Source organism: Littorina saxatilis, linkage group LG17, assembly GCF_037325665.1.
Source record: "Littorina saxatilis isolate snail1 linkage group LG17, US_GU_Lsax_2.0, whole genome shotgun sequence".
Lineage (NCBI taxonomy): Eukaryota > Metazoa > Mollusca > Gastropoda > Littorinimorpha > Littorinidae > Littorina > Littorina saxatilis.
Window position 1 is genome coordinate 50143896 of NC_090261.1, and position 25554 is coordinate 50169449.

Genomic DNA, 25554 nt, shown 5'->3' on the forward strand with positions numbered 1-25554 from the left:
ATGGCCAAAGTTCTCGATGGATCTGCTTCAAAGTTTGGTGGGCATATTCAGGTAGACCCCGGACACAACCTGGTCGATGAGAATTTTCAACACGTGCTCTCAGCGTGCAGCGCTGAACCGATTTTGGTTTTTCTGTTCATCTTCCCAGATCCATTCCCACTAACTCTTCCTTATCTTCTCCAGTGTTTTGCGTTTATCTCCCTTCCTTCGTGTGGCGTCAATCTATATTCCCGTTACTATTTTTAGAATGTCACTGCACTATCCAGAACGCTTTCCTTGCACCCGTAAGTTGTCCTCACTGTAAAAGTGCAAAGGTCGAATCAATTTATAGCCACGCGAAAAATACACTGTCATCTATCTCTATATATTTATAGATATAGATATATATATACTGCTTCTCTGTGTGTGTGTGTGTGTGTGTGTGTGTGTGTGTGTGTGTGTGTGTGTGTGTGTGTGTGTGTGTGTGTGTGTGAGTGTGTGGGCAACACCTGTGGATTGTAGAGTTCTGTTTGTGATGTGGTCTGGCGGCTTTGGTGTGTCTGTATGTTCGGGCCTTCCTTTGAGAAGCCATAACAGTTATTATAGGGCTTAGAAATAAGCTCTAAAATTCTCAATCCCGTTTGAGTGGACTTCGCCTTCAAAGGTGATTGTGGTGTTTCGGCACTCGGTTACATTTGGCGTTGTCGACAGGGATGGAACTCGACATGAAATGTTCAGGCCACTGAATCATTTTCGTGCTGTTCCCATTCCACCAACCTGGGAGGGACCTAAGCTTGGCGGGTCCATGGTTTCGGAACTTTGGGGACAAAGTTCATTCAAAGGGGGTCGAGTGTGACAGGGAGACTACCGTCGCCCTTCACAGCAGACTCTGCAGAGTTGTTCGCCTTAGAAGTAGTGAGCTATTTATAGCTAGCTCGCCAGGCAACACCTGTGGATTGTCGAGTTCTGTTTGTGATGGGGTCTGGCGGCTTTTGTCTCTCTGTATGTTCTTGCCTTCCTTTGAGTGGGCACAAACTGGTGGATGAAAATGTTCACACGTGCTCTAAGACGGCGAACCGCCACGCTGTCTGTCTCTGTCTCGCGATTCACCCGGCAAAGCCGGGTATTCCTCTAGTATATATATATATATATACTAGAGATCGCGAGACAGAGTATGCAGCGTGGCGGTTCGCCGGCTTAGAGCACGTGTTGAACATTTTCATCGACCAGTTTGAATGACTCGCAAGAGAGTACAATGCGGTGGTGGTTGGTAAGCCATGTTGTTGCTGAAAGAGAAAAGGGCACAGTGTTGAAAGTGATTTGATCTTTTTTAAGACAGACACAGAAACACCGGCAAAGCTCCTGACTATTAATGGTTGCAATGAATATTTACGATGGGAGGGGTAGTATTAGTGGCAATATTTTGAAGATGGGAGGGATTTTGTACACGAATTGCAATACTTAGATGTACTACCTGTGCAGAAAAGCGTTGCTTAGATTCGTTTTCGTTGTGTCGCGGAAGTGAAAGAAGTGAAGAAGTAGAGACGAAAAAAAAAGTGTTTAGTTTCGTAATTCGTATCGCGAAACAGAGTATTCACCGCGGTTCACCGCGCCGCGCGTAGAGCACATGTTGAAAATTTTCATCGACCAGTTTGTGCCCAGGGTCCACCTGAATACACCTACCTATATATACCTGAATATGCCCACCAAATTTGAAGCAGATCCATCGAGAACTTTGGCCGTGCATCGCGAACACACACACACACACACAGACACAAGTCGTATATATACATAGAAGATCCCCCTTGAGGAGGGTCTGATGCTCCCAATAGGCTGTCTGTGAAGGGATACTTACTTCTCTCTCTTTCTCTGCTAAGAGATTTTAACAAATCTCGGAAGAAAGTCTCTGCTGACTTTCAATTGTTTCTTTCACAATTTCTGATGTTTTATATATATATATATATATATATATATATATATATATATATAATACAAAATCTCGTCAGGGTTTCTCTGGATAGTAATAATGGGCAGGTGGTCGTTTTCAAGAGGTGATCATCTGTACGCTGCTTGAGAGCTTTTGAATTATCAACAAATATTATTAACACATATTTTCTTTTATAATAAATAATAATAATAATAATAAATGAGCATTTATATAGCGCAACATCATAACTTTACAATTATGCTCTTTGCGCTTGACACATTTAAAATTAAAACACAGTTATACAAGCATTTACATCTACATTCATAGTCAACAACGCTTAATTAAAAGCATACACCATCAAACATACATTACAAAAGATTCTTCCACTAACTAAGTAATAAAAACATGAATAAAATAGGTAGTAAAAAAACAAGGAAATACCAGCTGAATACCCTTAATCAAACAGAAGATGTTATCAACAATGCTGAAAACAGTCCTAGATGTTTATATACATTATCACTAAAACAACAAATACACTACATGTAGCCTACTGATGGACTGAGAAAACAAAATCAGGGGTTGTATTTCTTGAAGAGGTGCGTTTTAAGTGCTCGTTTGAATGCTTGGGGTGACTGAGAGTGGCGGATGTGAAAGGGGAGAGAATTCCATTGTGTGGGTGCGCAGAAAGTAAAAGTGCGTTGTCCGTATGTTTTGGTTTTGGTGTGTGGAATGGTAAGGATGCGACAGTCAGAAGAGGCACGGAGTTGTCTTGCTGGGGAATAGACGGTGAGGAGTTCAGAGAAGTAAGCAGGAGACGAGCCAGAAAAGAAGTTAAAGCAGAGGGTGGACAGTTTGTAGTCAATGCGGGCTTGAATAGGTAACCAGTGCAGTGTGTGAAAAAGTGGTGTTGCGTGATCTCGTTTTCGTGCTTTCAGAATGAGGCGTGCTGCCGAGTTTTGGACTTTTTGTAGTTTATGCAGGAGGTACAGAGGACAGCCAGAGAGAAGAGAGTTGCAGTAGTCAAGTTTTGCAGCAAGGCATAGAAATTTTCTAATAAATTGCTTAATTGTTCATGCAAGGACAATACTTCAGTGAACAGGAAACAAATTTCTCTTCCGTTGACAGCTTGGACACACACAAGTACAAGTTACCAGTTAGTTACAGCAAAAGTCGAAAACCTACATAAATACATGTATTACAAATACAATCAGGGCGGGGATGTAGCTCAGTCGGTAGCGCGGTGGATTTGTATCCAGTTGGCCGCTGTCAGCGTGAGTTCGTCCCCACGTTCGGCGAGAGATTTATTTCTCAGAGTCAACTTTGTGTGCAGACTCTCCTCGGTGTCCGAACACCCCTGTGTGTACACGCAAGCACAAGACCAAGTGTGCACGAAAAATATCCTGTAATCCATGTCAGAGTTCGGTGGGTTATAGAAACACGAAAATACCCAGCATGCTTCCTCCAAAAGCGGCGTATGGCTGCCTAAATGGTGGGGTAAAAACGGTCATACACGTAAAAGCCCTGGGAGTTTCAGCCCACGAACAAACAAACAAATACAATCGTTGAAACTTGCGTAAATGAATGCCAAAAAATGAAAGTCTCACATCCACAAGGCCAAGTTCCCAGTCTTGCCACATCTTGACCTGAGCTCTTTCCCAGGCATTGACAGGGTACAGCTTGGGTCCAGGAAAGATGTCTGAATCCAAAAATTCTGTGATGACGTTGGATTCGTACAAAGTGCAGTCCTGCTCAAGACCCTGTTAACATGTTGCAGAGCATTAGCAGAGGAAAAACCCAATTGACTTTCAAACCAATACTAATTAGTCTAATCAGTAAATTTAACAATAATGTTAATACACACACACACACACTCCATCCCAGTAGAGGCATCTGGAGAAAAAAAGCAATACATTCCTAAAATGAAATTGGAATGCTAATCTAGTAATCAGAATGCCAACAGCAGTCACACACACGTATATATATATATATAAATGTGCTAATTTGAGAAGAAAAAAAAAGAAAGAGAGAGCTAGAGAGTGACAGAGAGAGATATATGGTCTGACAAAACTGACCTGCCAAGTGTCACAAAACTGCATCCAATATGGCATACTTACAGGCACATTTCGAAAAGCAATTGCAGGCACTTTCTTGTTGGGGCAGATACGTTTGAATCTTGATGTCAACTGCTCTCCTTTCAGCAAATTAACCTCTACCTACAATTTTAAAAAAAAAATCTAAATTACATTACATCAAAAGCAACATTTGGTAGAACTATAAAATTAACATCCATCTGAACAAATCCAGCAAACAGAAGAATCTGTCATGTTTTTATAAAAATTATAATTATATATAATATATATCATATTATCTACATATATATACGACTTGTGTCTGTCTGTGTGTGTGTGTGTGTGTCCGCGATGCCAAGCCAAAGTTCTCGGTGGATCTTTTTCAAATTTGGAGACCGTATTCAGCTACACCCCGGACACAACCTCATCGATGAGATATTTCAACACGTGCTCTCAGCGCGCAGCGCTGAACCGATTTTGGTTTTTCTCTGTTTTTCTCTGGATCCATTCCCAGTAACTCTTCCTTATCTTCTCCAGTGTTTTCAGCGTTTATCTCCCTTCCTTCGTGTGGCGTCAATCCATATTCCCGTTACTACGTTACTATTTTTAGAATGTCACGATTGCACCCGTAAGTTGTCCTTACTGTAAAAGTGAAAAGGTCGAATCAATTTATAGCCACGCGAAAAATACACTGTCATCTATCTCTATATATTTATAGATATAGATATACATATATATATATATATATACGGCTTCTCTGTGTGTGTGTGTGTGTGTGTGTGTGTGTGTGTGTGTGTGTGTGTGTGTGTGGGCAACACCTGTGGATTGTAGAGTTCTGTTTGTGATGTGGTCTAGCGGCTTTAGTGTGTCAGTATGTTCAGGCCTTCCTTCGAGAAGCCATAACAGTTATTCTCAATCCCGTTTGAGTGGACCTCGCCTTCAAAGGTGATTGTGGTGTTTTGGCACTCGGTTACATTTGGCGTCGTCGACAGCGATGGGACTCGACATGAAATGTTCAGGCCACAGAATCATTTTCGTGCTGTTCCCATTCCACCTGGGAGGGACCTAAGTTCATTCAAAGGGGGTCGAATGTGACAGGGAGACTACCATCGCCCTTCACAGCAGACTCTGCAGAGTTGTTCGCCTTAGAAGTTGTGGGCTTTCCTTGCATGTACCCGTAAGTTGTCCTCACTGTAAACGTGCAAAGGTCGAATCTATTTATCGAAAACTCCACTGTCATCTATCTCTATATATTTATAGATATAGATAGATATATACGGCTTCTGTGTCTGTGTCTATGTGTGTGTGTGTGTGTGTGGAGGCAACACCTGTGGATTGTAGAGTTCTGTTTGTGATGGGGTCTGGCGACTTTTGTCTGTCTGTATTTTAATTTTAAAGGGAAAGTTTGTGTGCGTGCCTGTGTGTGTTCTTAATCTAAGACAAATGTCGCCAATGTTTTTACAGAGTGACGTTAAATAAACGATTTTATCATCATCTGTCTGTATGTTCTGGCATTTGAGAAGCCATAACAGATAATATAGGGCTTAGAAATAAGCTCTAAAATTCTCAATCCCGTTTGACAGGACTTCGCCTTCAAAGGTGATTGTGGTGAACCGCCACGCTGTCTGTCTCTGTCTCGCGTATTCCTCTAGTATATATATATATATATATATATATATATACGACTAGTGTCTGTCTGTCTGTCTGTGTGTCTGTCTGTGTGTGTGTGTGTGTGTGTGGTTGTGCGCGATGCACGGCCAAAGTTCTCGATGGATCTGCTTCAAATTTGGTGGGCATATTCAGGTAGACCCGGGACAGGACACAACCTGGTCGATATTTCAACACGTGCTCTCAGCGCGCAGCGCTGAACCGATTTTGGTTCCACCTCAGCTACCCGGGCCCCCATACTGACACACCATAGCCGCTACACCACATCACAACGCCAAAGTTCTCGGTGGATCTTTTTCAAATTTGGACACCGTATTCAGCTACACCCCGGACACAATATCCTTGATGAGATATTTCAACACGTGCTCTCAGCGCGCAGCGCTGAACCGATTTTGGTTTTTGTGTTCATTTCACCATTATAAGTAACTCTTCCTTATCTTCTCCAGGTTTTCAGCGTTTACCTCCCTTCCTTCGTATGGTGCACTATAGTATGAGTGGGGCATCTTCGGATATTCCCGGCGTTCTGTTACTATTTTTAGAAGGTCACCGCAGTGTCCAGAACGTAAATTGGACCTGTAAATTATCCTCACTGTAAAAGTGCAAAGGTCGAATCAATTTATAGCCACGCGAAAAATACACTGTCATCTATCTCTATATATACGGCTTCTCTGTGTTTGTGTGTGTGTGTGTGTGTGTGTGTGTGTGTGTGTGTGTCTCTCTATGTGGGCAACACCTGGGGATTGTTCAGTTCTGTTTGTGATGTGGTCTGGCGGCTTTTGTGTATTTGTATGTACTGGCCTTCCTTTGAGAAGCCATAACAGTTCAAAAGGGCTTAGAGATAACCTCTAAATTGCTCAATCCTGTTTGAGTGGAGTTCGCCTCCAAAGGTGATTAACACGGTTACATTCGTCGACAAGGATGGGACTCGGTATGGTCAGGAATGGCATTATGGCCACTGAATCATTTTCGTGCAGTTCCTATTCCACAAATCTGGGAGGGACCTAAGCTTGGCGGGTCCATTGTTCGGACCCGGCGAAGCCGGCGTATGGCTCTAAGTACTTCTTCCCGGCGAAGCCGGCTACCCGGCGAAGCGGGTATTCATTCTAGTATATATATATATATACGAGCACATACGGGGTGTGAGTCAACAATGTTCCAAAATAAATCTGTTGGGAGTTTTATGAGTTGTGGGAGATTGGGGAGATTAAAACGATGAGGTAAAACAACCCGATTGAATGAACAAGTTAGTGCATGGTCAAACACCCTGAATTTAGACTTTGCCATGATAATACATCACACATATCATCCATACTATACACATACCTTTCTGTAAAGAAGTTTTTTTTCCAACAGTGCCATGCGAACACGCCGAGCACATGGACTGAGTGCATTGTCGTATAGTGTAATCCCTTCCTGAGGTTCAAATGGGCTGAAAACATACAGATTGCAGCATGAAACTTTTGACATATCTATATATATATACGACTTGTGTCTGTCTGTGTGTGTGTGTGTGTGTGTCCGTGATGCACGCCCAAGGTTCTCGATGGATCTGTTTCAAATTTGGTGGGCATATTCATGTAGACCCCGGACACAACCTGCTCGATGAGATATTTCAACACGTGCTCTCAGCGCGCAGCGCTGAACCGATTTTAGTTTTTCTCTGGATCCATTCCCAGTAACTCTTCCTTATCTTCTCCAGTGTTTTCAGCGTTTATCTCCCTTCCTTCGTGTGGCGTCAATCCATATTCTCGTTTCTATTTTTAGAAGGTCACTGTCGACAACGCTCAATCCATATTCCCGTTATACTATTTTTACTCTTCTCCAGTGTTTTGCGCGTTTATCCCCCTTCCTTCGTGCGGTGCGCCGGCAAAGCCGGCGTACACCCGGCAAAGCCGGGTCCCCGGCGCAGCCGGATATTCGGCTCGACTTCTTCCCGGCGAAGCGGGTATTCATCTAGTATATTACAGGGTGACACGAAAAAAACAGATCCCACCAAAAGTTTAATATTTTCTGAAATAATCAGCCGATTCTTTTATTTTTTCAGGTGAGCCAAGCTGAAATGATGTTCTAACAGCCCACCAAGTTTGAGCTTCAAGATGTCATGGACAACGGAGCATAAGACATTTATAGTCGAGGCCTATTTTCGGTCGAATTCTATCCACGCTGCTCAACTGGAATTCAAAAGACAGTTTGGACGTAGAGACTTTCCTGTTAAATCAGTTATCTATGGATGGAGGGATAAGTTCAGAGACCATGGGACTGTCAATAACCTCAATAGTAAAAACCCTAACAGGGGATCCCACTCTGGTCGACCTAAATCAGCAAGGACACCGAGGAATATTGATTCAGTCAGAGAGTCTGTTGTGCGCAGCCCGAGCAAATCTGTTCGCCGGCGAAAATAGGCGATGAGGATGTTAAGTGTGAAAACTGAAAAGTGAAATGACACAAGGCCAAGGGTTTGTTTCTTTCCAAACTGCAAAACTTGTACGTGACTTCAAAGTTTGAGTGCAATACCATGGTCTTTCAACGAAGAATTTGTTTATCACACTTGAAGCAATCGAGAAGATTAGCCCCATTGTCTCGCATACAGCTTCTTTTAGGTGGGTAAGTCAAAGGTTGCTGTGGATCGTCTGCCCGGGTGAACTTCTGAACCGCGCGCCACCAGCACAGTAAATAGAGTTAGGCCCCTTGTTTTGCTCTTCTCGGAAAGAAAATGCGAAAGTTGGCGAAACCTTCTTTTGTCAATTTTGTGATGCATTTCTAGGTATTTTTTGGTTTGTTTCTTCGTTTTTCGGACTTTGCATAGAAGTTTGTTTAGTGCTTATCCTTAACTAATATCATATAATTTGGTGCACTGCGATTTGTTCTGCAGCGGATCCTGAAATCTGAAGTGTTTAGAGAAAAAGCGATGAGCTGAAACAGACGCTTCATTTTTCACAGACGCTTTCACTTCTGAGATGCAGTTTACCTTCCCTCCCGCAGGCTATCAATTTTGACCGACAATTACTGGTTTTCTGCTCTCATTTTTTAAACGTTAACAACGAAGCCCAGCGATCGTTGATTTCTGTTTACAGACAGATAGCGCCGAAACAAGGAATGCATGATGCACTGACCGATGAAGTGACCCACATCGTACAAATATATATAGATCTATCTATTCAGACTATTGACAACACAATACACATTATTGTGGATATCTAAAGGAGGGTCAGTTTGTTACACAGAGAATCAAGGAATTAATTTCAATTGTTCACAATGTTGTTTCCTTGATGTAACTTATGTTTTTAACGCAAGGTTTAGTTGGTGACTGATATTTCAATTTGGTTAATATTTATGTGGATATTCATGTATTCGGTAAAATAAGCAACAGGGTGGGGTGTACAAGAAATGTCTCAGGATATGTAAGAATGATGATTTCAAAATCTGAAGACAATTTAGTCAGATGGTGTTTTGATGTTTCAGATTTTGCTACCAGTACCATCAAGGGAGGCAATCATGTCAGCGATTATCCAGCTGGTACCAGAAGGCGGAGGGGAGACAATTGATGTACCTGATGAATCAACTGTCATCGGTCGTGGTGCATTCCTGAAGGTAAGATGAATCCGTTTTTTTTTCACAGTAAGAAATTTGCTTCATTGTATAACTGTAGCTGTTGTGATTGTATTTTCCATTCAGCGCAGTTCTGCAGTGCAAAATGAGATGTGAGTGTAGAACTTGAAGTTAACGACTGCATCACATAATATTTTATGCATGTTTTCCATTTTGATTTGCTGTATTTCATTTCTGGCTGCTTTTGAAAAAAGACTTTTAATTTTATAATGGATGTGCCTTAGCATAGCCAGGATTACTAACCTACGTTATACTTATAGAAGCGAAAAGACAACAGATGTGAAAAATGTAAATGATCAGTTATATTATAGGAAGTTTTCATTACTGGGTGCAGGTTTTAGGTTGTTAGCAACTAGTAACTTACAAAAAAGTTGTTAAGTCAAAGAGTGGAATATTGTTGATTTTTGTTATTTTCTTTAGAACAACTTTTTTGTGTGGTGCTTTTGCAAGTATTGCCCGAGTCACACTCACAATCACAATTGCAAATTTATCAATACGTTCCTTCTGACACTTGCTGCTAATTTTTCAGGTGACAGACAAGCGAGTATCCAGAAGTCACGCATTGCTGGAGGTTATCGATGGAAAGTTACATCTTACTCCTGTGAGTATTTCTCAGGCATGGGAATTGTCCGCCGAAAGGCAAATTTCCGTCGATTTTGTTTTGTTTTGTTCCGCCGAAAAAGCAAAAGTGTCTGCCGAAAACATAAATGGGGCAGGCAATAATGGTTCTAAAATCTGAATTTAATGGCAAACTTGGAGCTCAGATAACACCAAATTGCACCATTTGGGTTCTTTGGAGAAAAACAATTCCAGGGGGGGGGGGGGGGGGGGCATGCCCCCGAACCCCCCTAGCAGGGCTAGGCGCTTTGCGTCGTCGACTTTGCTATTACTTACACATTTTCAGCCTTTTTTACTTTTTTCAATTTCCATGCCTGATTTCTAGGGGGCAGCTCCCCCCTGTGTGCAAGTTAACCTGTTATTTATGTATAAGATCATTTTAGTTCCTCTGATAAGATATACATTGTATTTGTTTTAATAACTGGGTTTTGTTCAGGAGAGTAGCCTTTTGAATGTACTACATGTATCCATATACAATGGTAAAGGCAGTTGAAAAATGTTCCTGTAGTACCATGGCCAGGCCATTTTAATGGAGATCACTGGTTATTGTGATCCCTGCTGAGGCATTGTGTCTGATTATGTGTATGTATGTTTGTCTTAATTTGCTGCTTGATCTTAGTGAGAAAAGCACAATCTGTTTGATTTTGGGTATACAATTGCATGGTGCTTTGAATGAGAAGCTTCGAGTTGCTTAAGAGATTTTTGTAATTGTTTGTCACTTCTTCTTTTGGTTCGCTCCTATTGTTTGTCACTTAGTGTGTACACATTTTGTTATGAAACTGACTTTCCTTTTTTAACTTTCTTTTTCTTTTTTTTTTCAGACCCACACAAACCCTTGCTTTTTGCGGCGGAAGAATGAAAGTGAACAGGAGGTGCTGCAGAGAGATTTGCGTCAGATGCTGGAGGAGGGGGACGTCTTTGGTCTACTGCCCGACCAGCTCTTTTACACTGTTTCATATGGGAAAGGTCCGGTCAATGGGGTGAAAAGGTAACTGAGGCCTGACGTCAAAAATAGCTGAAATGCTTTCACCTCGATTGCACTGCATGGCTACTTTTTTCCTTTCTGGTATAACTTTACAAGTATGAATCACGGCTGTAACTGTCGTATTAAGGGGAGAGGTGGCACGAAAAATGAAATCTGAATATTTGTAAGTTTTCTTTGAAGTTTAGGGGTACTTTATAGAAAGAAAGCATGAAAAAGCACCTGCATGCCCAGTTTTTGACCAAGCAAGTAATATTTTCATAAAAAAATACCAATTTCTTCCAAAAAATACGAAAATTACACACCACGCCCCATGAAATTCAAAAGACATTTTTGAAGCTACAGGCTTCAAATGCAGTGAAAATTACTCCCAGATATCAGTTTCAGACTTATACAGAGCCATTTTGACCAAATTACCCCAGTTCGAATTCAGCAGCATAAATTGAGAGATATAAATTTTTGCCCCCAAAATACCCAATCAGGCTTATATTATATTCTCTAAAAAAATTTTTTGATGGGTTTTACAAAAACCGCTCTGTAAGAGTCTAGCAAAATCAAATCTTACTCCTGTAAAAGAAAAATTATAACTCTACCACAAGTAGTTCTGACGAAATATCATTTCCCGCGTTGATACCGTCCTTGAAAACCCATATTCAGAGAAAATTGCATTTGAAAGTTTGTGAAGTGTTTCTCTACACATTATGAAGACACATTGCTGAAAAAAGAGTCTGGGTGTGTCCACGTATTGTTCCGAGTCTTCTTCGAATGATGTTGGTACTTATTCCCCTCCATCCCCCATCAGTCCAGCACCGTACACCTCCCCCTCCTGGTCTTCTCGCTGCTCCAGCTGACGTTGACGACCAGCACATCTTGCCCTACGAGCTGCTACAGCGGCCACATCTGTTGCTCTCTCCGCCTTCTGGACCCTCACCTTGTCTTTATTGGCCAAAGCAGAATGAGTAAGCTCAGTAATTGGCAAGCTCATGTGGTCCATGACCTGTGCCAGTGCAAAGTTGCCTCTGTTGAACTTTGCAACAGCCTCAGCGGTGGCTGCTTCCACCCGGTCTTTCCCAACAAAGACTTCTTTGGGGCAGTGTCCCCACATGACATTGTGGAGAGACTCGTTGCTGTTCTGGGTCTTGCCATGGGCCACGCGCTTGAGAAGAATGGGATTTGTCATTCTCCTGTAGATGGGCAGAACAGCATGCGAGACTTCCCTGGACAAGGCGGTGCCGTTGTGCCCTGCGTGTGGAGGTGGTGGTTGCCCTTCTGCCCTGGCTCTTTGAAAAAAGCACCATGAGGCTGGCCCGGCTGGACATCTGTCGTGGTGAGGGTCCTCGTCAGTTGAAGTCACATGGAAAAAAGTGGCCCAGATCGCCTGCTCCATGGCTCGCTGATCTTCAAGGTTGTTGAGAATCGCGCTACGGAAGTAGTTTTGCAAGCGTTGACACTTTTCCTTGGTTAGTCGCCCCTCCCCTCTTCCACCAAGCCTTCCATCCTTTGATGCCTTGCGGAGAGCTGTGCCCATTCTCTTGGGGAGGTGGTTGGTGCATTCTAGCTTGGTGATTGGACGTGTGGGACCGTAGGGCTGAGCTGCAGCCAGAGCATTGAACGCTGTGGAATCTCCGTCCGACAGCATGGTTCTGTACCTGAGGTTGTGACGCTCAACAGACCTGCAGCATAGAAAAATTCTAAAAACTTAGTGTAAAGTACTGGCTGGATAACTAGTTTTGAAAAAAAATATGAAAAAGACTGGGGTTCATGGGCCAACAAGGTCCTGGTGAGATACAGACGCAGACCCACGAATGAAAATGATTTTGGATATTACTTTAGTGAAGAGTATCAGGAGCCCTCTCCTAGCAGAAAATACATACATGTATTATTATTACTGGAAAGTGTGCCAATTTACATTGCTTGTGTACTAAGTCTGTATAAAGTGATTTTTTCATAGAGGGTGAACATTTAACTTGTACTTGTTAGAATATATACACACACACACACACACACACACACACTCACACACACACACACACACACACACACACACACGGTGACAATGAGTTTGATCCCAACTTGTTTGGGACACTTTTTCTTTTCAATAGAAAAGTTTATCAGGTTTCCTCTGAAATTTGCAGATTCAATAAAAATTTCCCAGCCTGATCCTTTAGGACATTGTGAACATTTAATGATTTTTCAACAAAAGAAAATGTATTTGTGAAGGGTTTGTGGACAATGTTTTGTTGCAAAAATATGTGCTTCTGTGTTGTGTTTTGTTGGTCTTCATCTTTCTTTGTAAACAAAAACAAACACCCACAATGTACCATGCTTTATACAATTTTAAATAAATTTTACTTTTTAGCGCAACCTTATTCATGTTGTCTTATTCTGTATTTGAAAATAAAGGATATAGGGAAGAGTGTATAGGCTATCAGAACAGTATTCTTACCTTCCCCACAACTCCAAGGCTGCATCCCTCTCCATAGACTTGGCAGATCCCTCATGGTTAATGCTGCAGTCAGGCTGGTGAAGCTGCTTCCACTGTAGTTGCTCAGCAGCGGTCATCCCCTCTAGTTTTTCTTTGTTCATCGCACATGTGTGACAGTATGTGGATTTCACACAGAAGTCCAGCACATACCCAGTCAGAACATCAACAACAACGCCAACTCCATAGTGTGAGGAAAATCCTCTCTTGTGCCATGTACCGTCAAAGGCAACATCCACCCAGAGAATGCCATCATCATCTTCCCAAGCATTGTCCTCCTCACCATCATCATTCACAGCATTCACTCTGCCTTGAGGAAATGTTTCCCTGTAGGCTTCCCTCACAAACTCCACTGTTTCGTTAAGTGTGGCATCTGTAGCTTCCACAATGCTGGCATTGACTCGTTTGTCTATGCGATGATAGGAACTCTTGTTCATCGCTGGCATTCCAAAGACTGTGCACAGTTTGTCCACACTGGAGTAGCCCTTACCTATCTCATGAGAGTATAGCACAATCTCTGTGTTCACTTCAAAGGGAACATTTTGTCTGTGGTTGAGGTTGTTTTCTCTTGGCGACGAATACTCTGTGCGTGAATACTGGCAGCTGTCGCAACACAGCACTAGTTCTTGGGACAAGCCCATCGAGTCACCAACTCGAATTGTCACATGTCCTGCCTCGCACTCCGGGCACTTCACATCAGAGAGAAGCGAGTTCAACTGACTGCACTCGGCAAAACACCACGAACGGCGATTTAGCTCAGCTGGTGGTTGAGCATTCGGGTCGATGCCTGCACCACTAAATCTCCTCAGTTTCGTCGCCGAAGCAGAAATACCTTCGATTTGAGGCTGATTACGGTTTACATCGCCCAAAACTGGCCGAGGTTCGACTCCGAGTCGATTCGAAACATACGCGTCACCACTATCTCTCAAAACAACTGTCTCTGCTCTGCCAACTTCAGGCGCGTTCTCGTCGCCTGCTGGTTTTTCCTTCCTCGTTGTTCGAGCATCTGAAAGCTGATTCTTCCTTTTGCGGGAAGAATGCGTTGGGAAAATCCTTGCGAATTTCGGAGTAGACATTGCTGCTTGCTTTATCCTGGAACGCCGAAGAAGAAGAAGAAGAAGAAGCTGCGTTGAATCGACACTGTGTTTACAACGGATAAGGCAGTTTGCGCATGCGCGTCACTGTGGTCATTGACAACGACCAACCAGAGAAGTTTCTCAAAGGTTAGAGGTTGTTCTCATGAATATTCATATTACTGTCTGAAAAAGTTGATGCGCGATCCGGCCGTTGTACGGAAATAACGGACTGTTCATGTCTATTTTTAACGTTCACAGAAAACGGGAATTCCCGCTCAACCGTTCGATGTGTTACTGCCAAGCTTATTCGGGGAATCGTGGTTGTTGCAAGGACTTGAAAACATAGATTGTTCAGCAATTTCTCACACTTGCAGCACTCACACATGTACACATACTTTGAAAATCACCACTTTATTGCAAAATAAACGATGAAATTGACAAAATAAACAACACACAGTGATTCTATGATGTTCAAAGTACCTGAAAAAAACAAAAACCCAAAACACGTTTTTGAACAAATGTTTGCTAAAATTCCGTGCCACCTCTGCCCTTAACTGGGCAATCTGTCAACATGACAGACCTACGAGGGGAACTGTAAGTTTATTTGGTTGGTTTCAAAATATGTTGATGTAAAACAAGACATTTTGCATGACCTATTGATGTCAACATTATTTACATAGAGATGGCTTCTGTTGGTTGGCTAATTCTTGCTGCCCACAGCTAGGGAATTGATGGCCGCAGTGGCGTGGTGGTAAGACGTCGGCCTTCCAATCGGGAGGTCGTGAGTTCGAATCCCGGACGCTGCTGTCTGGTGGGTTAAGAGTGGAGATTTTTCCGATCTCCCAGGTCAACTTATGTGCAGACCTGCTAGTGACTTAACCCCCTTCGTGTGTACACGCAAGCACAAGACCAAGTGCGCACGGAAAAGATCCTGTAATCCATGTCAGAGTTCGGTGGGTTATAGAAACACGAAAATACCCAGCATGCCTCCCCCGAAATCGGCGTATGTTGCCTGAATGGCGGGGTAAAAACGGTCATACACGTAAAAATCCACTCGTGCTAAAAACATGAGCGAACGTGAGAGTCTAACCCCATGAACGAAGAAGAAGAAGAGAAGAAGGAATTGAGTTTTTCAGTGCTCTTTATGGAAAGATAACTTTCATTAGTCATTGACTCATTCCAGCCATGCATAGATTTGTAAACAATTTATTAATCAGGCTAGTGTTGTGCTATAAGCACTGCCACTTTCAAATAAAAACGCTGCAGTCAGATTATCTAGGATTTTGTGTTAATCTTACAAATTGCATGACATGCCAGATGTCTGTCCATATGGTAACTGCAGTGACAGTTGCTAATGTGTTTGAATGGATTTGTTTCAGTAATGGCGAGAGCAAAGATGCGGTAAAGAAAGAACCTGTCAGCCAAATAGCAGCCAAAAAGAAAAAGCCTGCCAGAAAAGGTAACTCTTACACATGGCGCACGTTATATGTCAAAGCAGCACCGCCCTGATATGGCCCTTCGTGGTCGGCTGGGCATTAAGCAAACAAACAAACAAACTCTTACACGTACACCCTAAGTGTCATTAAAAATCCTATTTCTCTTGACATTGTTACTGTGTGTATTTTATACATATACTGTTCAAAAAAAGAAACGCATAGTTGCTACTTGCCAAATTTGTTTTATTTTTCGAAAAAATTAACAGAAAATCCAATATTTAGATTATTTGTTTGAAATTTGGTATGGACACAGTTGAATGCACAGACAGTTCATTTGCATCTTCAAATCAATCAGTCAATCAATACGATTGGGTGCCGAGGCTGTCAAGTCAGTAGGGGGTGTGACTGCCTTGAGCAGCAACAACTGCCCGGCACCTTCTGGGCATGGACTGGATCAGATGCCGGATATCTTGCTGTGGGATGGTGTCCCACTCCTCCTGAAGTGCCTGCAATAGATCGCGGTAATTTGCCGGCGCTTCTTCTCGCCTGCGCACACGTCTGTCCAATTCATCCCAGAGGTGTTCTATCGGGTTCATGTCTGGCGACATGGATGGCCAGGGAAGCACCTGGACATGGTGGTCGGTGAGGAACTGGGTGGTGAGTCGTGCTGTGTGCGGGTGAGCGTTGTCCTGCTGGAATATGGCATCCTGGTCAGCCAGAAGAGGAAGGGCGTGTGGGCGCAGAATTTCCTCCACGTATCGCTGGGCAGTTATGCGCCCTTGGACGTGCACCAGGGTGCTCCTTCCAGCGGTATTGATCGCCCCCCACACCATGACGCCCCCACCACCATGAACGGGTGCCTCATCCACACAGTTGGGCGCGTAACGTTCGTTTACTCTCCGGTAGACCCTCCTCCGATCATCATGTCGCTGGAGCAGGAAGTAGGACTCGTCGCTGAACCACACGTGTCTCCAGTGATTCCGGACGGTCCAGCGAAGGTGCTGGTTGCCCCACTGCACTCGGTTCTGGCGATGGCGGCGGGTGAGGACAGCTCCTCTGTGAGGTCTGCGAGCTCTCAAACCAGCTTCATGCAGGCGGTTCCGCACGGTCTGGTCCGATAATCGGTGTGGCCCGGGGAGAGCCTGGACAGAAGATGAGGCCGACAGGAAACGATTCCGGAGGTGGCGGAGCCGTATGACGCGATCGTGAGCAGCAGTTGTCGCCCTTGGTCTTCCCGCTCGTGGCAAGTCAGCAACGGAGCCAGTGGCTTGAAACCTGACCCACAGTCTACTGATGGTGCTCTGGGACACGTGGAAGTGCCTGGCGATTGCACTTTGACTTTGGCCTGCTTGTAAACGACCCAATGCAATTTGGCGGTCTTCTCTGCTCAATCGGGCCATCTTTCGTTGCTGAATTGTCGTCTGATTTCTTTGTGGCGAACAATCCGCTTTTATGGGTTTTGGAAGACATGGTGAGAGCTCAATATTCCCCGAGTTTCACGAGATTACACTGAAGCATGACGAGTGGTCATGCCAAATGAGCAATTTTGACATTGTAGCCACTGATAACGCATGCGTCACGTGCAGAGCTCACTTGTGGCAATGGACGAAAGGTCGACGACCAGATAAACATTTTCTGCAGTTTGGTGGATATCCTTGTAGCCATATAACTAAATTAACCAAATATTACAAGCTATGCGTTTCTTTTTTTGAACAGTATATTTAGGAGCATTTGAATGTCATATGCAAACTGCATGTCGGATGCTTGACCTGATTTAACTTTTACCGATGCAGCAGTAAGAACAGTGCAAATAAAAAAAGTTACCAAGTTTAAAAAAAAAAAAAGAAATGGCTTGGCCTTGATTTTACTTTCTCAAGCCAGCAGAGGCTTCTATAAACTCAGGTTGACTTTCCTGTCCTATACCCAACAACGATGGTCTGAATTTTCATTTCACTTCATTGAAATGAACACCAAGGAAAGTTTCTGTCGTGCTCTGTGGCTGCAGGAAAGGATGCATTTTAACCTGGTATTATTTCATCATTCCTGTTATTTTCATATAAATAAGGCAAGTGTGCATTGTTAGTTTCAGCTAAAGTTAATCCAGCAAGTTTGGTGCGTGCTGACAGTTTTGCATCCCTCTTACTTTTGTAGCTTTGCTTGTATGGCTTGTATGTTTTTGACTGGTGATTTAGATGAGAGCGAGGAGGAGGAAGAAGAGGAAGAGGAACAAGAAGAGGAGGAAGAAGATGAACCAAAGGGAAAGGTTTGTAATTTCAGCATATTTATAGCCGTATCAGTGGATAAAAATAGCTTCACTCTAGCATCACTTGTATGTGATTGATATTGATCATGGATCATGCATGTTACTGTTGTGCATATGCCTTTATCATTGCTTACATTGTTGTGCCATCCAAGTACATGGTTATGCTATGTGATGACAATGGTCATAGTCAGTATCAAGATAAAAGGAAAAACAAGAATTTGACAACAAGAGTTATGGTAGTTTTTGATCCAAGAGTTTGATGGGTTATAGTACGAATATACCCAGCATGCATGCCGCCTAAAAGGAGTATGGCTGCCTAAATGGTGTGGAAAAGACAACCACTCTCGTGCAGAACATGAGTGTATGTGGGAGTTGCTGCCCATGAACACAGAAGCAGAAGAATAATGATGAAATGTCTTGTCTAGATCGGGATCATCAGTGTCATTCGGGCGGATGGGAAGAACATCGCTCTCCCTCTGAAAACGAAGCGCACACTGCCAGCCTGGATGATTCGCCTGTCAAGAGCTAGTGCACCTCAGGTCAAGAAGAGATTTGTTACACCTATACGAATAGAATCTCCACCCAAGAGAGTAGCAGGTAAGTACCATAGAACCCAAATGTATGCTGTTGCAAGGCATGACTATAGTTTTTCTTCATTGAAAATATGCATTTATTTGTAATAGTTGTTGGGTGTTTTTTTTCTCCCACAAAAGTCTAGTTCTGTAAACTCACATTACATTAATATTGAAGAATGCATGCTGTTGCTGGTTGAAGAATTTTCAGTGAAGAAAATAATTAACCTTCTTTTGAGTTGTCTTTAAAGTCTAAAGTCTATTCATCAAGCTCTCCCTGGTGTGTATACAGTTGCTCGCAGACCATCCAAGGCAAGAATGTCTGATGAGGATTTCGTCGATGATGATGATGAAGACGACTATGAAGACGACAGGCCTGCAAGAAGGAAACCTTCCAGAAGCCCCAGAGCAGCGCCAAGGCGAAGACGCAACATGGATGATGAATTTCTCGATGACAATGACGGAGAAGACTCTGAAGATGAGCCCAGAAGGAGGTCCAGAGGAAAAAGAAGTCGCAGGCAATCTCCGTCAGACGAGGATTACGACAGCGAAGAGGAGAGACCAAAAAGGAGAAAGCCAGCAAAGAGACGCAGAAGAGGGTCATCAGAAGAAGACGACGATGTCTCTCGACGCAGGGGGAAGCGCAAGGGTACTCGCAGCAGACGAGATGCCGACACAGACACATCAGAAAAGCGACCTCCTAGACGTGCAGCAACGGCAAAACGAGGCAGCTATGGTGGGTTTGCTTAATGTGGCATATTTCATTTGAGTCAGTGCTCACATTCTTATTTTGTTTCTCAAGAGTTAAGCATAATGAAATTGTTGTGTTGCTAAAGTTTTAACATTTTTCCATTTGAGTAGATAAAGTAATGGACAGCAATTGACCTTGGTCATCTCAAAATAAAAGATGAAATTCTCATGTTCCATTGAATAAATGACGGACATTTGCAAAGTCGTGAACAAATGTATTACGCATGGGTGAAACTTTTCCGCCTCAGTGCGGAAATCCGCCAAATGAAATTGTTCAAATAAGGAATTCCTTATTTTAATTTTTTTTTCTTTTTTTTCCGGCGATCCGATCCGTATTTCCCCTAACACAGTGACCGGACATCGCTTAGTCTTTGTTTCACTAAGCGCGCGAATTATCGGGCTACAGCTTGGCATTTGTTACCATTGTTTAATGTGCAAATTGTGTGTTTGAGATACCAGAAGAGGCCTACTTTTACCCTTAAAAGCCTGATTTTTTGTTTTCTTCCGGGGGGCCTTGACCCCTGGGCCCCCTAGCAGGGCGTTGCCCCTGCACCCCACCAGGGCCTGGGCTGCCCCTGGACCCCGGCCTCATTTTCCTTATTTTCAATTCTGATCAGTTTCACCCATGATTACGGTCTTGCTCTGTGTGTGCACATGCCTAACCATAATTTTGCGTGTGTGCATGTACACATGGACACACACGTGAAATTAAGGTTGGGGCTAGGGGCCATTTTCTCCAATGTCAAAGTTACTGGGAGAATTGAAGATTGTTTGGGTTGGTTTTTGTTTGTAACTTGAAATTTGACATGCATGATTGCCATTTTACTTTCAGTCTCATTTTTTGTTTGGTCACTTTTTGGCTTTTGGTGACCTCGAAGAGCAGCTAGCTTTGCTGGTAAAACAAAACAAACAAGTCATTAATTGGGTTGTCACTGTGATGGATGGTGCTATTTAGACATTCTTTTTTTGCAGTGGAGGACTTTATGATTGGTGATGAATTTGATGAGAGCGATGAGGTGCCAGCCAAACCGGACAGTGACAGCGACTTTCAGGTTGAAGGAGCTGACGATGCTGAATCTGGCAGTGACTGCGACCAAGCAAAGGGCGCACAAAAGGTGGGTTCACAAACACCCATGTCAATGCTCACAGAAGGTGGGTTCACAAACACCCAGGTCAATGCTCACAGAAGGTGGGTTCACAAACACCCATGTCAATGCTCACAGAAGGTGGGTTCACAAACACCCATGTCAGTGCCCACAGAAGGTGGGTTCACAAACACCCATGTCAGTGCTCACAGAAGGTGGGTTCACAAACACCCATGTCAGTGCTCACAGAAGGTGGGTTCACAAACACCCATGTCAGTGCTCACAGAAGGTGGGTTCACAAACACCCAGGTCAATGCTCACAGAAGGTGGGTTCACAAACACCCATGTCAATGCTCACAGAAGGTGGGTTCACAAACACCCATGTCAGTGCTCACAGAAGGTGGGTTCACAAACACCCATGTCAATGCTCACAAAAGGTGGGTTCACAAACACCCATGTCAGTGCTCACAGAAGGTGGGTTCACAAACACCAATGTCAGTGCTCACAGAAGGTGGGTTCACAAACACCCATGTCAGTGCTCACAGAAGGTGGGTTCACAAACACCCATGTCAGTGCTCACAAAAGGTGGGTTCACAAACACCCATGTCAGTGCTCACAGAAGGTGGGTTCACAAACACCCATGTCAGTGCCCACAGAAGGTGGGTTCACAAACACCCATGTTAGTGCTCACAGAAGGTGGGTTCACAAACACCCATGTCAATGCTCACAAAAGGTGGGTTCACAAACACCCATGTCAGTGCGCACAGAAGGTGGGTTCACAAACACCCAGGTCAATGCTCACAGAAGGTGGGTTCACAAACACCCATGTCAATGCTCACAAAAGGTGGGTTCACAAACACCCATGTCAGTGCTCACAGAAGGTGGGTTCACAAACACCCATGTCAGTGCCCACAGAAGGTGGGTTCACAAACACCCAGGTCAGTGCTCATAGAAGGTGGGTTCACAAACACCCCGGGTCAATGCTCACGGAAGGTGGGTTCACAAACACCCATGTCAGTGCTCACAGAAGGTGGGTTCACAAACACCCATGTCAGTGCTCACAGAAGGTGGGTTCACAAACACCCATGTCAATGCTCACAGAAGGTGGGTTCACAAACACCCATGTCAATGCCCACAGAAGGTGGGTTCACAAACACCCATGTCGGTGCTCACAGAAGGTGGGTTCACAAACACCCATCTCAATGCTCACAAAAGGTGGGTTCACAAACACCCATGTCAGTGCTCACAGAAGGTGGGTTCACAAACACCCATGTCAATGCTCACAGAAGGTGGGTTCACAAACACCCATGTCAATGCTCACAAAAGGTGGGTTCACAAACACCCATGTCAGTGCTCACAGAAGGTGGGTTCACAAACACCCAGGTCAGTGCTCAGGCTTGGGCATTCTTCCTTTTGATCCTCCCTCGGAATTCATTTCTGATACCAAACATTGACAGAGTTTGTTGATTTTAAAACTGGAATGTGGACAGGGGTACCTGCGATGTGAGGAAACCATTGGGGCGAACCAAAAGTCTCCCTGCCCGTCATGACAGGTTTATTGTGGTGGAGGTAATAGAAAAAGGGACAAAAGAAGGTGTCCATGTTAAGGAGGTGTCCTCTCATGTGAGGGGCCACACATTGCAGGTGCCACCGTACATTTGATGTAACTCTAGACCATTGCAGTTGCTTTTGAACAAAACAGTTACCCAGGAAACTGAAGTTTCTATAAGTTGTTTGATTTTGAGTGTATGCATGTTAGATTTACTTGTTCAGCTCGTTTACTGTCTATTATTTTCCAAAACAGGGCAGGAAGGGAGGCCGCACTCCAGCAAAGAGAGGGCGCAAGCAGAGAGGGAGGGGGTCCGATTCAGAAGATGATGAAGATTTTGAAGTCTCAGAAGACGAATATGTTCCACGGCCATCCAGAAAGAGAGGAGCAGCCAGCAACAAGAGGAGGAAAGCAGATGACAGCGAGGAGGAAGAAGAGGAAGAGCAGCCGAAAAAAAGCCGGGCAGCCAGAAACAAGAGGAGGAAAGCAGATGACAGTGAGGAGGAAGAGGAGGAAGAAGAGGAAGAGCAGCCGAAAAAAAGCCGGGCAGCCAGGAACAAGAGGAGGAAAGCAGATGACAGCGAGGAGGAAGAGGAGGAAGAAGAGGAGCAACCAAAGAAGAGCCGGGCAGCCAGAAACAAGAGGAGGAAAGCAGACGACAGTGAGGAGGAGGAGGAAGAAGAGGAGGAGGAGGAGCCGAAGAAAAACAGGGCAGCCAGGAACAAGAGGAGGAAAGTAGACGACAGCGAGGAAGAAGAGGAGGAAGAAGAGGAAATGCCGAAAAAGAGCCGAGAAGACAAGAATAAGAGGAAGAAAGAAGAGAACAGCGAGGGGGAGGAGGAGGAAGAGAAAGGACAGGAGAAGAAGATAGCAAAGAAAAGTCCAACCAAAAGCCCTGGCAAGAAGGAAAAGAAACCCTGCTACTATGGTTCTAAGTGTTACAGGTTGGTTAAAAAAAAAAAGGCGTAACAACTAATAATGTCTCCCTTGGGTTTAGCCTGAGACTCAATCTTAATGAGTATGTCTCAAAGCACACATACGTTCAGTGCATGTGTAAGAACAACATCTGATTACTTTAATTTACATAGTTGTTGTCAGAGGTCATGTGCGCGAGAAAGTTACCAACTCGGGAGGGAGCCAGATTCGGGGCCGCATTGGTTGAAATCACAAACAAACCTCAATCCCATCCAGTCAATCAATCAATCATCATCAATGGTTGGTAACTTTCTCTTGCACATGTTTGTTTCCTACATCTTACTTGGTCAGGGTTCCACACAACCCCAAAAGTCAAGGGTATTCATACCCTTTCAGGAAAAAAGTAAAGGGTTTTTATACCCCTTCCAGATTTTTCACAGGGTATGTGTGACAATCGGTGTATCCATGAAATGTCATTTTTTGACTCACATGCGAAGCAAAAGTGAGTCTATGTACTCACCCGAGTCGTCCGTCCGTCCGGACGTCCGGAAAACTTTAACGTTGGATATTTCTTGGACACTATTCAGTCTATCAGTACCAAATTTGGCAAGATGGTGTATGATGACAAGGCCCCAAAAAACATACATAGCATCTTGACCTTGCTTCAAGGTCAGGGTCGCAGGGGCCATAAATGTTGCGTAAAAAACAGCTATTTTTCACATTTTTCCCATTTTCTCTGAAGTTTTTGAGATTCAATACCTCACCTATATATGATATATAGGGCAAAGTAAGCCCCATCTTTTGATACCAGTTTGGTTTACCTTGCTTCAAGGTCAAGGTCACAGGAGCTCTTCAAAGTTGGATTGTATACATATTTTGAAGTGACCTTGACCCTGAACTATGGAAGATAACTGTTTCAAACTTAAAAATTATGTGGGGCACATGTTATGCTTTCATCATGAGACACATTTGGTCACATATGGTCAAGGTCACTTTGACCCTTATGAAATGTGACCAAAATAAGGTAGTGAACCACTAAAAGTGACCATATCTCATGGTAGAAAGAGCCAATAAGCACCATTGTACTTCCTATGTCTTGAATTAACAGCTTTGTGTTGCATGACCTTGGATGACCTTGACCTTGGGTCAAGGTCACATGTATTTTGGTAGGAAAAATGTGTAAAGCATGTGAGTCGTATGGGCTTTGCCCTTCTTGTTTCCCATATGATTGCCTGTCTGGTAGTTATCACCTTTGCCATTTTGACGTTGTGACAATACATGTATATCATAGTGTATCAATGCATTCGGTCCTTTCAAGCCACGGAAACTCATTCATCCATTTTTGCTGGAACACCTTGTCTTTCCCTGACTCACTGAGCACTGCTCTTGCTGCAACCCATAATGATACTGACTGATACTGACTCATTGCTGCTCTGGCTGCAACCGCCAAACGACAATTTTGTCTGTTTGGGGTCGGGTTTTTGTTCTTTCGTTTTGCGAGGCATTTTATTGAGCAGGCGACAGCACTGGACAGGCTAAAGCGAACAGTGCCATCGAGATGATCAGTTTAAAGATATCGCGCAGTTTGAGGACAAGGGAGGCAACCTCTGCTTCACGGCGTGTCAGTGTCGACAGAGGAGTGGCACGAACACGGCGTGTACTTTAGTGGTCTCAGTAGAGCAGGCGGCCTGCGTGCTGTTGCTTGTAAACTAGCAAAGGCTATACCCTTTCAGCGTTTGACTCGTACGTTTTTTTACCTCTTTGGAAGAAAACAGTTACGTATTTATACCTCTTCGGAGAGCATCTCGTACGTGATTTGGAGGGTCAAAGGGTATTATACCCTTAATTCTACGTGATGTGGAACCCTGTTTGTAACTTTCATTTAAGGAATATGTTGAAATTTTAATTCAGTTCTGAATGGTATTTAGCTGATCTGCACTAGGTTCCGTTTCCCGGGCCATCGTTTACTTGGGGTGTGAAAGTGTCCATGGTGACCAAGTCAATACGAAAAATGTTGTACCTTTTGGTCAGATGATTTTTTAAGGCTGTGCCGTGAACCATGCACAGTTCCCTGACCACCCACCCCACCCATACCCCCCTCCTGCAAAAAAATGTGGTCTTGAAAGGGAGGGAATCCTAAAAATGGAGGTAATTTACGTAAGTTATGAACAGAACATCTTTTAAAGCGGGGTCCATAGTGATCTAGTCAACAAGCAAACTTTTGTCAGCTATTTTAATACTGTGTGTATGTTGCCAACATTCGTCATCAAGAACTGTTGATTGTGTTTCTAGGAGGAATCCCGACCACTTCCAACAGTTTTCACATCCCGGGGATTCTGATGACGAGGGGGAAGGAGAGGAGGAGAGCGACAGTGAGAAAAATCCTGCAGGCAAGGACAGGTAAGCATTGTGTAGTGAAGAAATCATTTCGTCACCATATTCTTCTCCTTTAGTGATGATGATTTAAAAATCAAATTGACTGCAGGTATGGTACATCTCTGCGAGTTTGCGGAAATCAAACGAAAGTTGAAAAAACGAAGAAAAAAAAGGCCACAACTTTTTGTTTGTTAATTT

At 43.7% G+C, this 25554-nt stretch overlaps 2 protein-coding genes across 5 annotated transcripts in view; one reads left to right on the plus strand and one right to left on the minus strand.

Moving 5' to 3' along the window:
• Window positions 1–8294, minus strand: part of LOC138953749 (uncharacterized) — a 39744-nt gene extending 31450 nt beyond the window's left edge. For both annotated transcript variants that reach the window (XM_070325641.1, XM_070325640.1), the window contains exons 1-4: window positions 8158–8294; window positions 6967–7072; window positions 4021–4119; window positions 3511–3663 (exon numbers count right to left, since the gene is read on the minus strand). In XM_070325641.1, coding sequence (XP_070181742.1) covers window positions 3511–3663; window positions 4021–4119; window positions 6967–7072; window positions 8158–8219 — 420 coding nt within the window. In that variant the 5' untranslated portion in view covers window positions 8220–8294. The remainder of the gene's footprint in view (window positions 1–3510; window positions 3664–4020; window positions 4120–6966; window positions 7073–8157) is intronic.
• A 53-nt stretch (window positions 8295–8347) lies between these two features.
• Window positions 8348–25554, plus strand: part of LOC138953810 (ABC transporter F family member 4-like) — a 28317-nt gene continuing 11110 nt past the window's right edge. For all 3 annotated transcript variants that reach the window (XM_070325747.1, XM_070325748.1, XM_070325749.1), the window contains exons 1-11: window positions 8348–8407; window positions 9106–9234; window positions 9782–9853; window positions 10692–10858; window positions 15790–15869; window positions 18039–18109; window positions 18535–18706; window positions 18974–19417; window positions 20404–20546; window positions 22321–23009; window positions 25273–25380. In XM_070325747.1, coding sequence (XP_070181848.1) covers window positions 9139–9234; window positions 9782–9853; window positions 10692–10858; window positions 15790–15869; window positions 18039–18109; window positions 18535–18706; window positions 18974–19417; window positions 20404–20546; window positions 22321–23009; window positions 25273–25380 — 2042 coding nt within the window. In that variant the 5' untranslated portion in view covers window positions 8348–8407; window positions 9106–9138. The remainder of the gene's footprint in view (window positions 8408–9105; window positions 9235–9781; window positions 9854–10691; window positions 10859–15789; window positions 15870–18038; window positions 18110–18534; window positions 18707–18973; window positions 19418–20403; window positions 20547–22320; window positions 23010–25272; window positions 25381–25554) is intronic.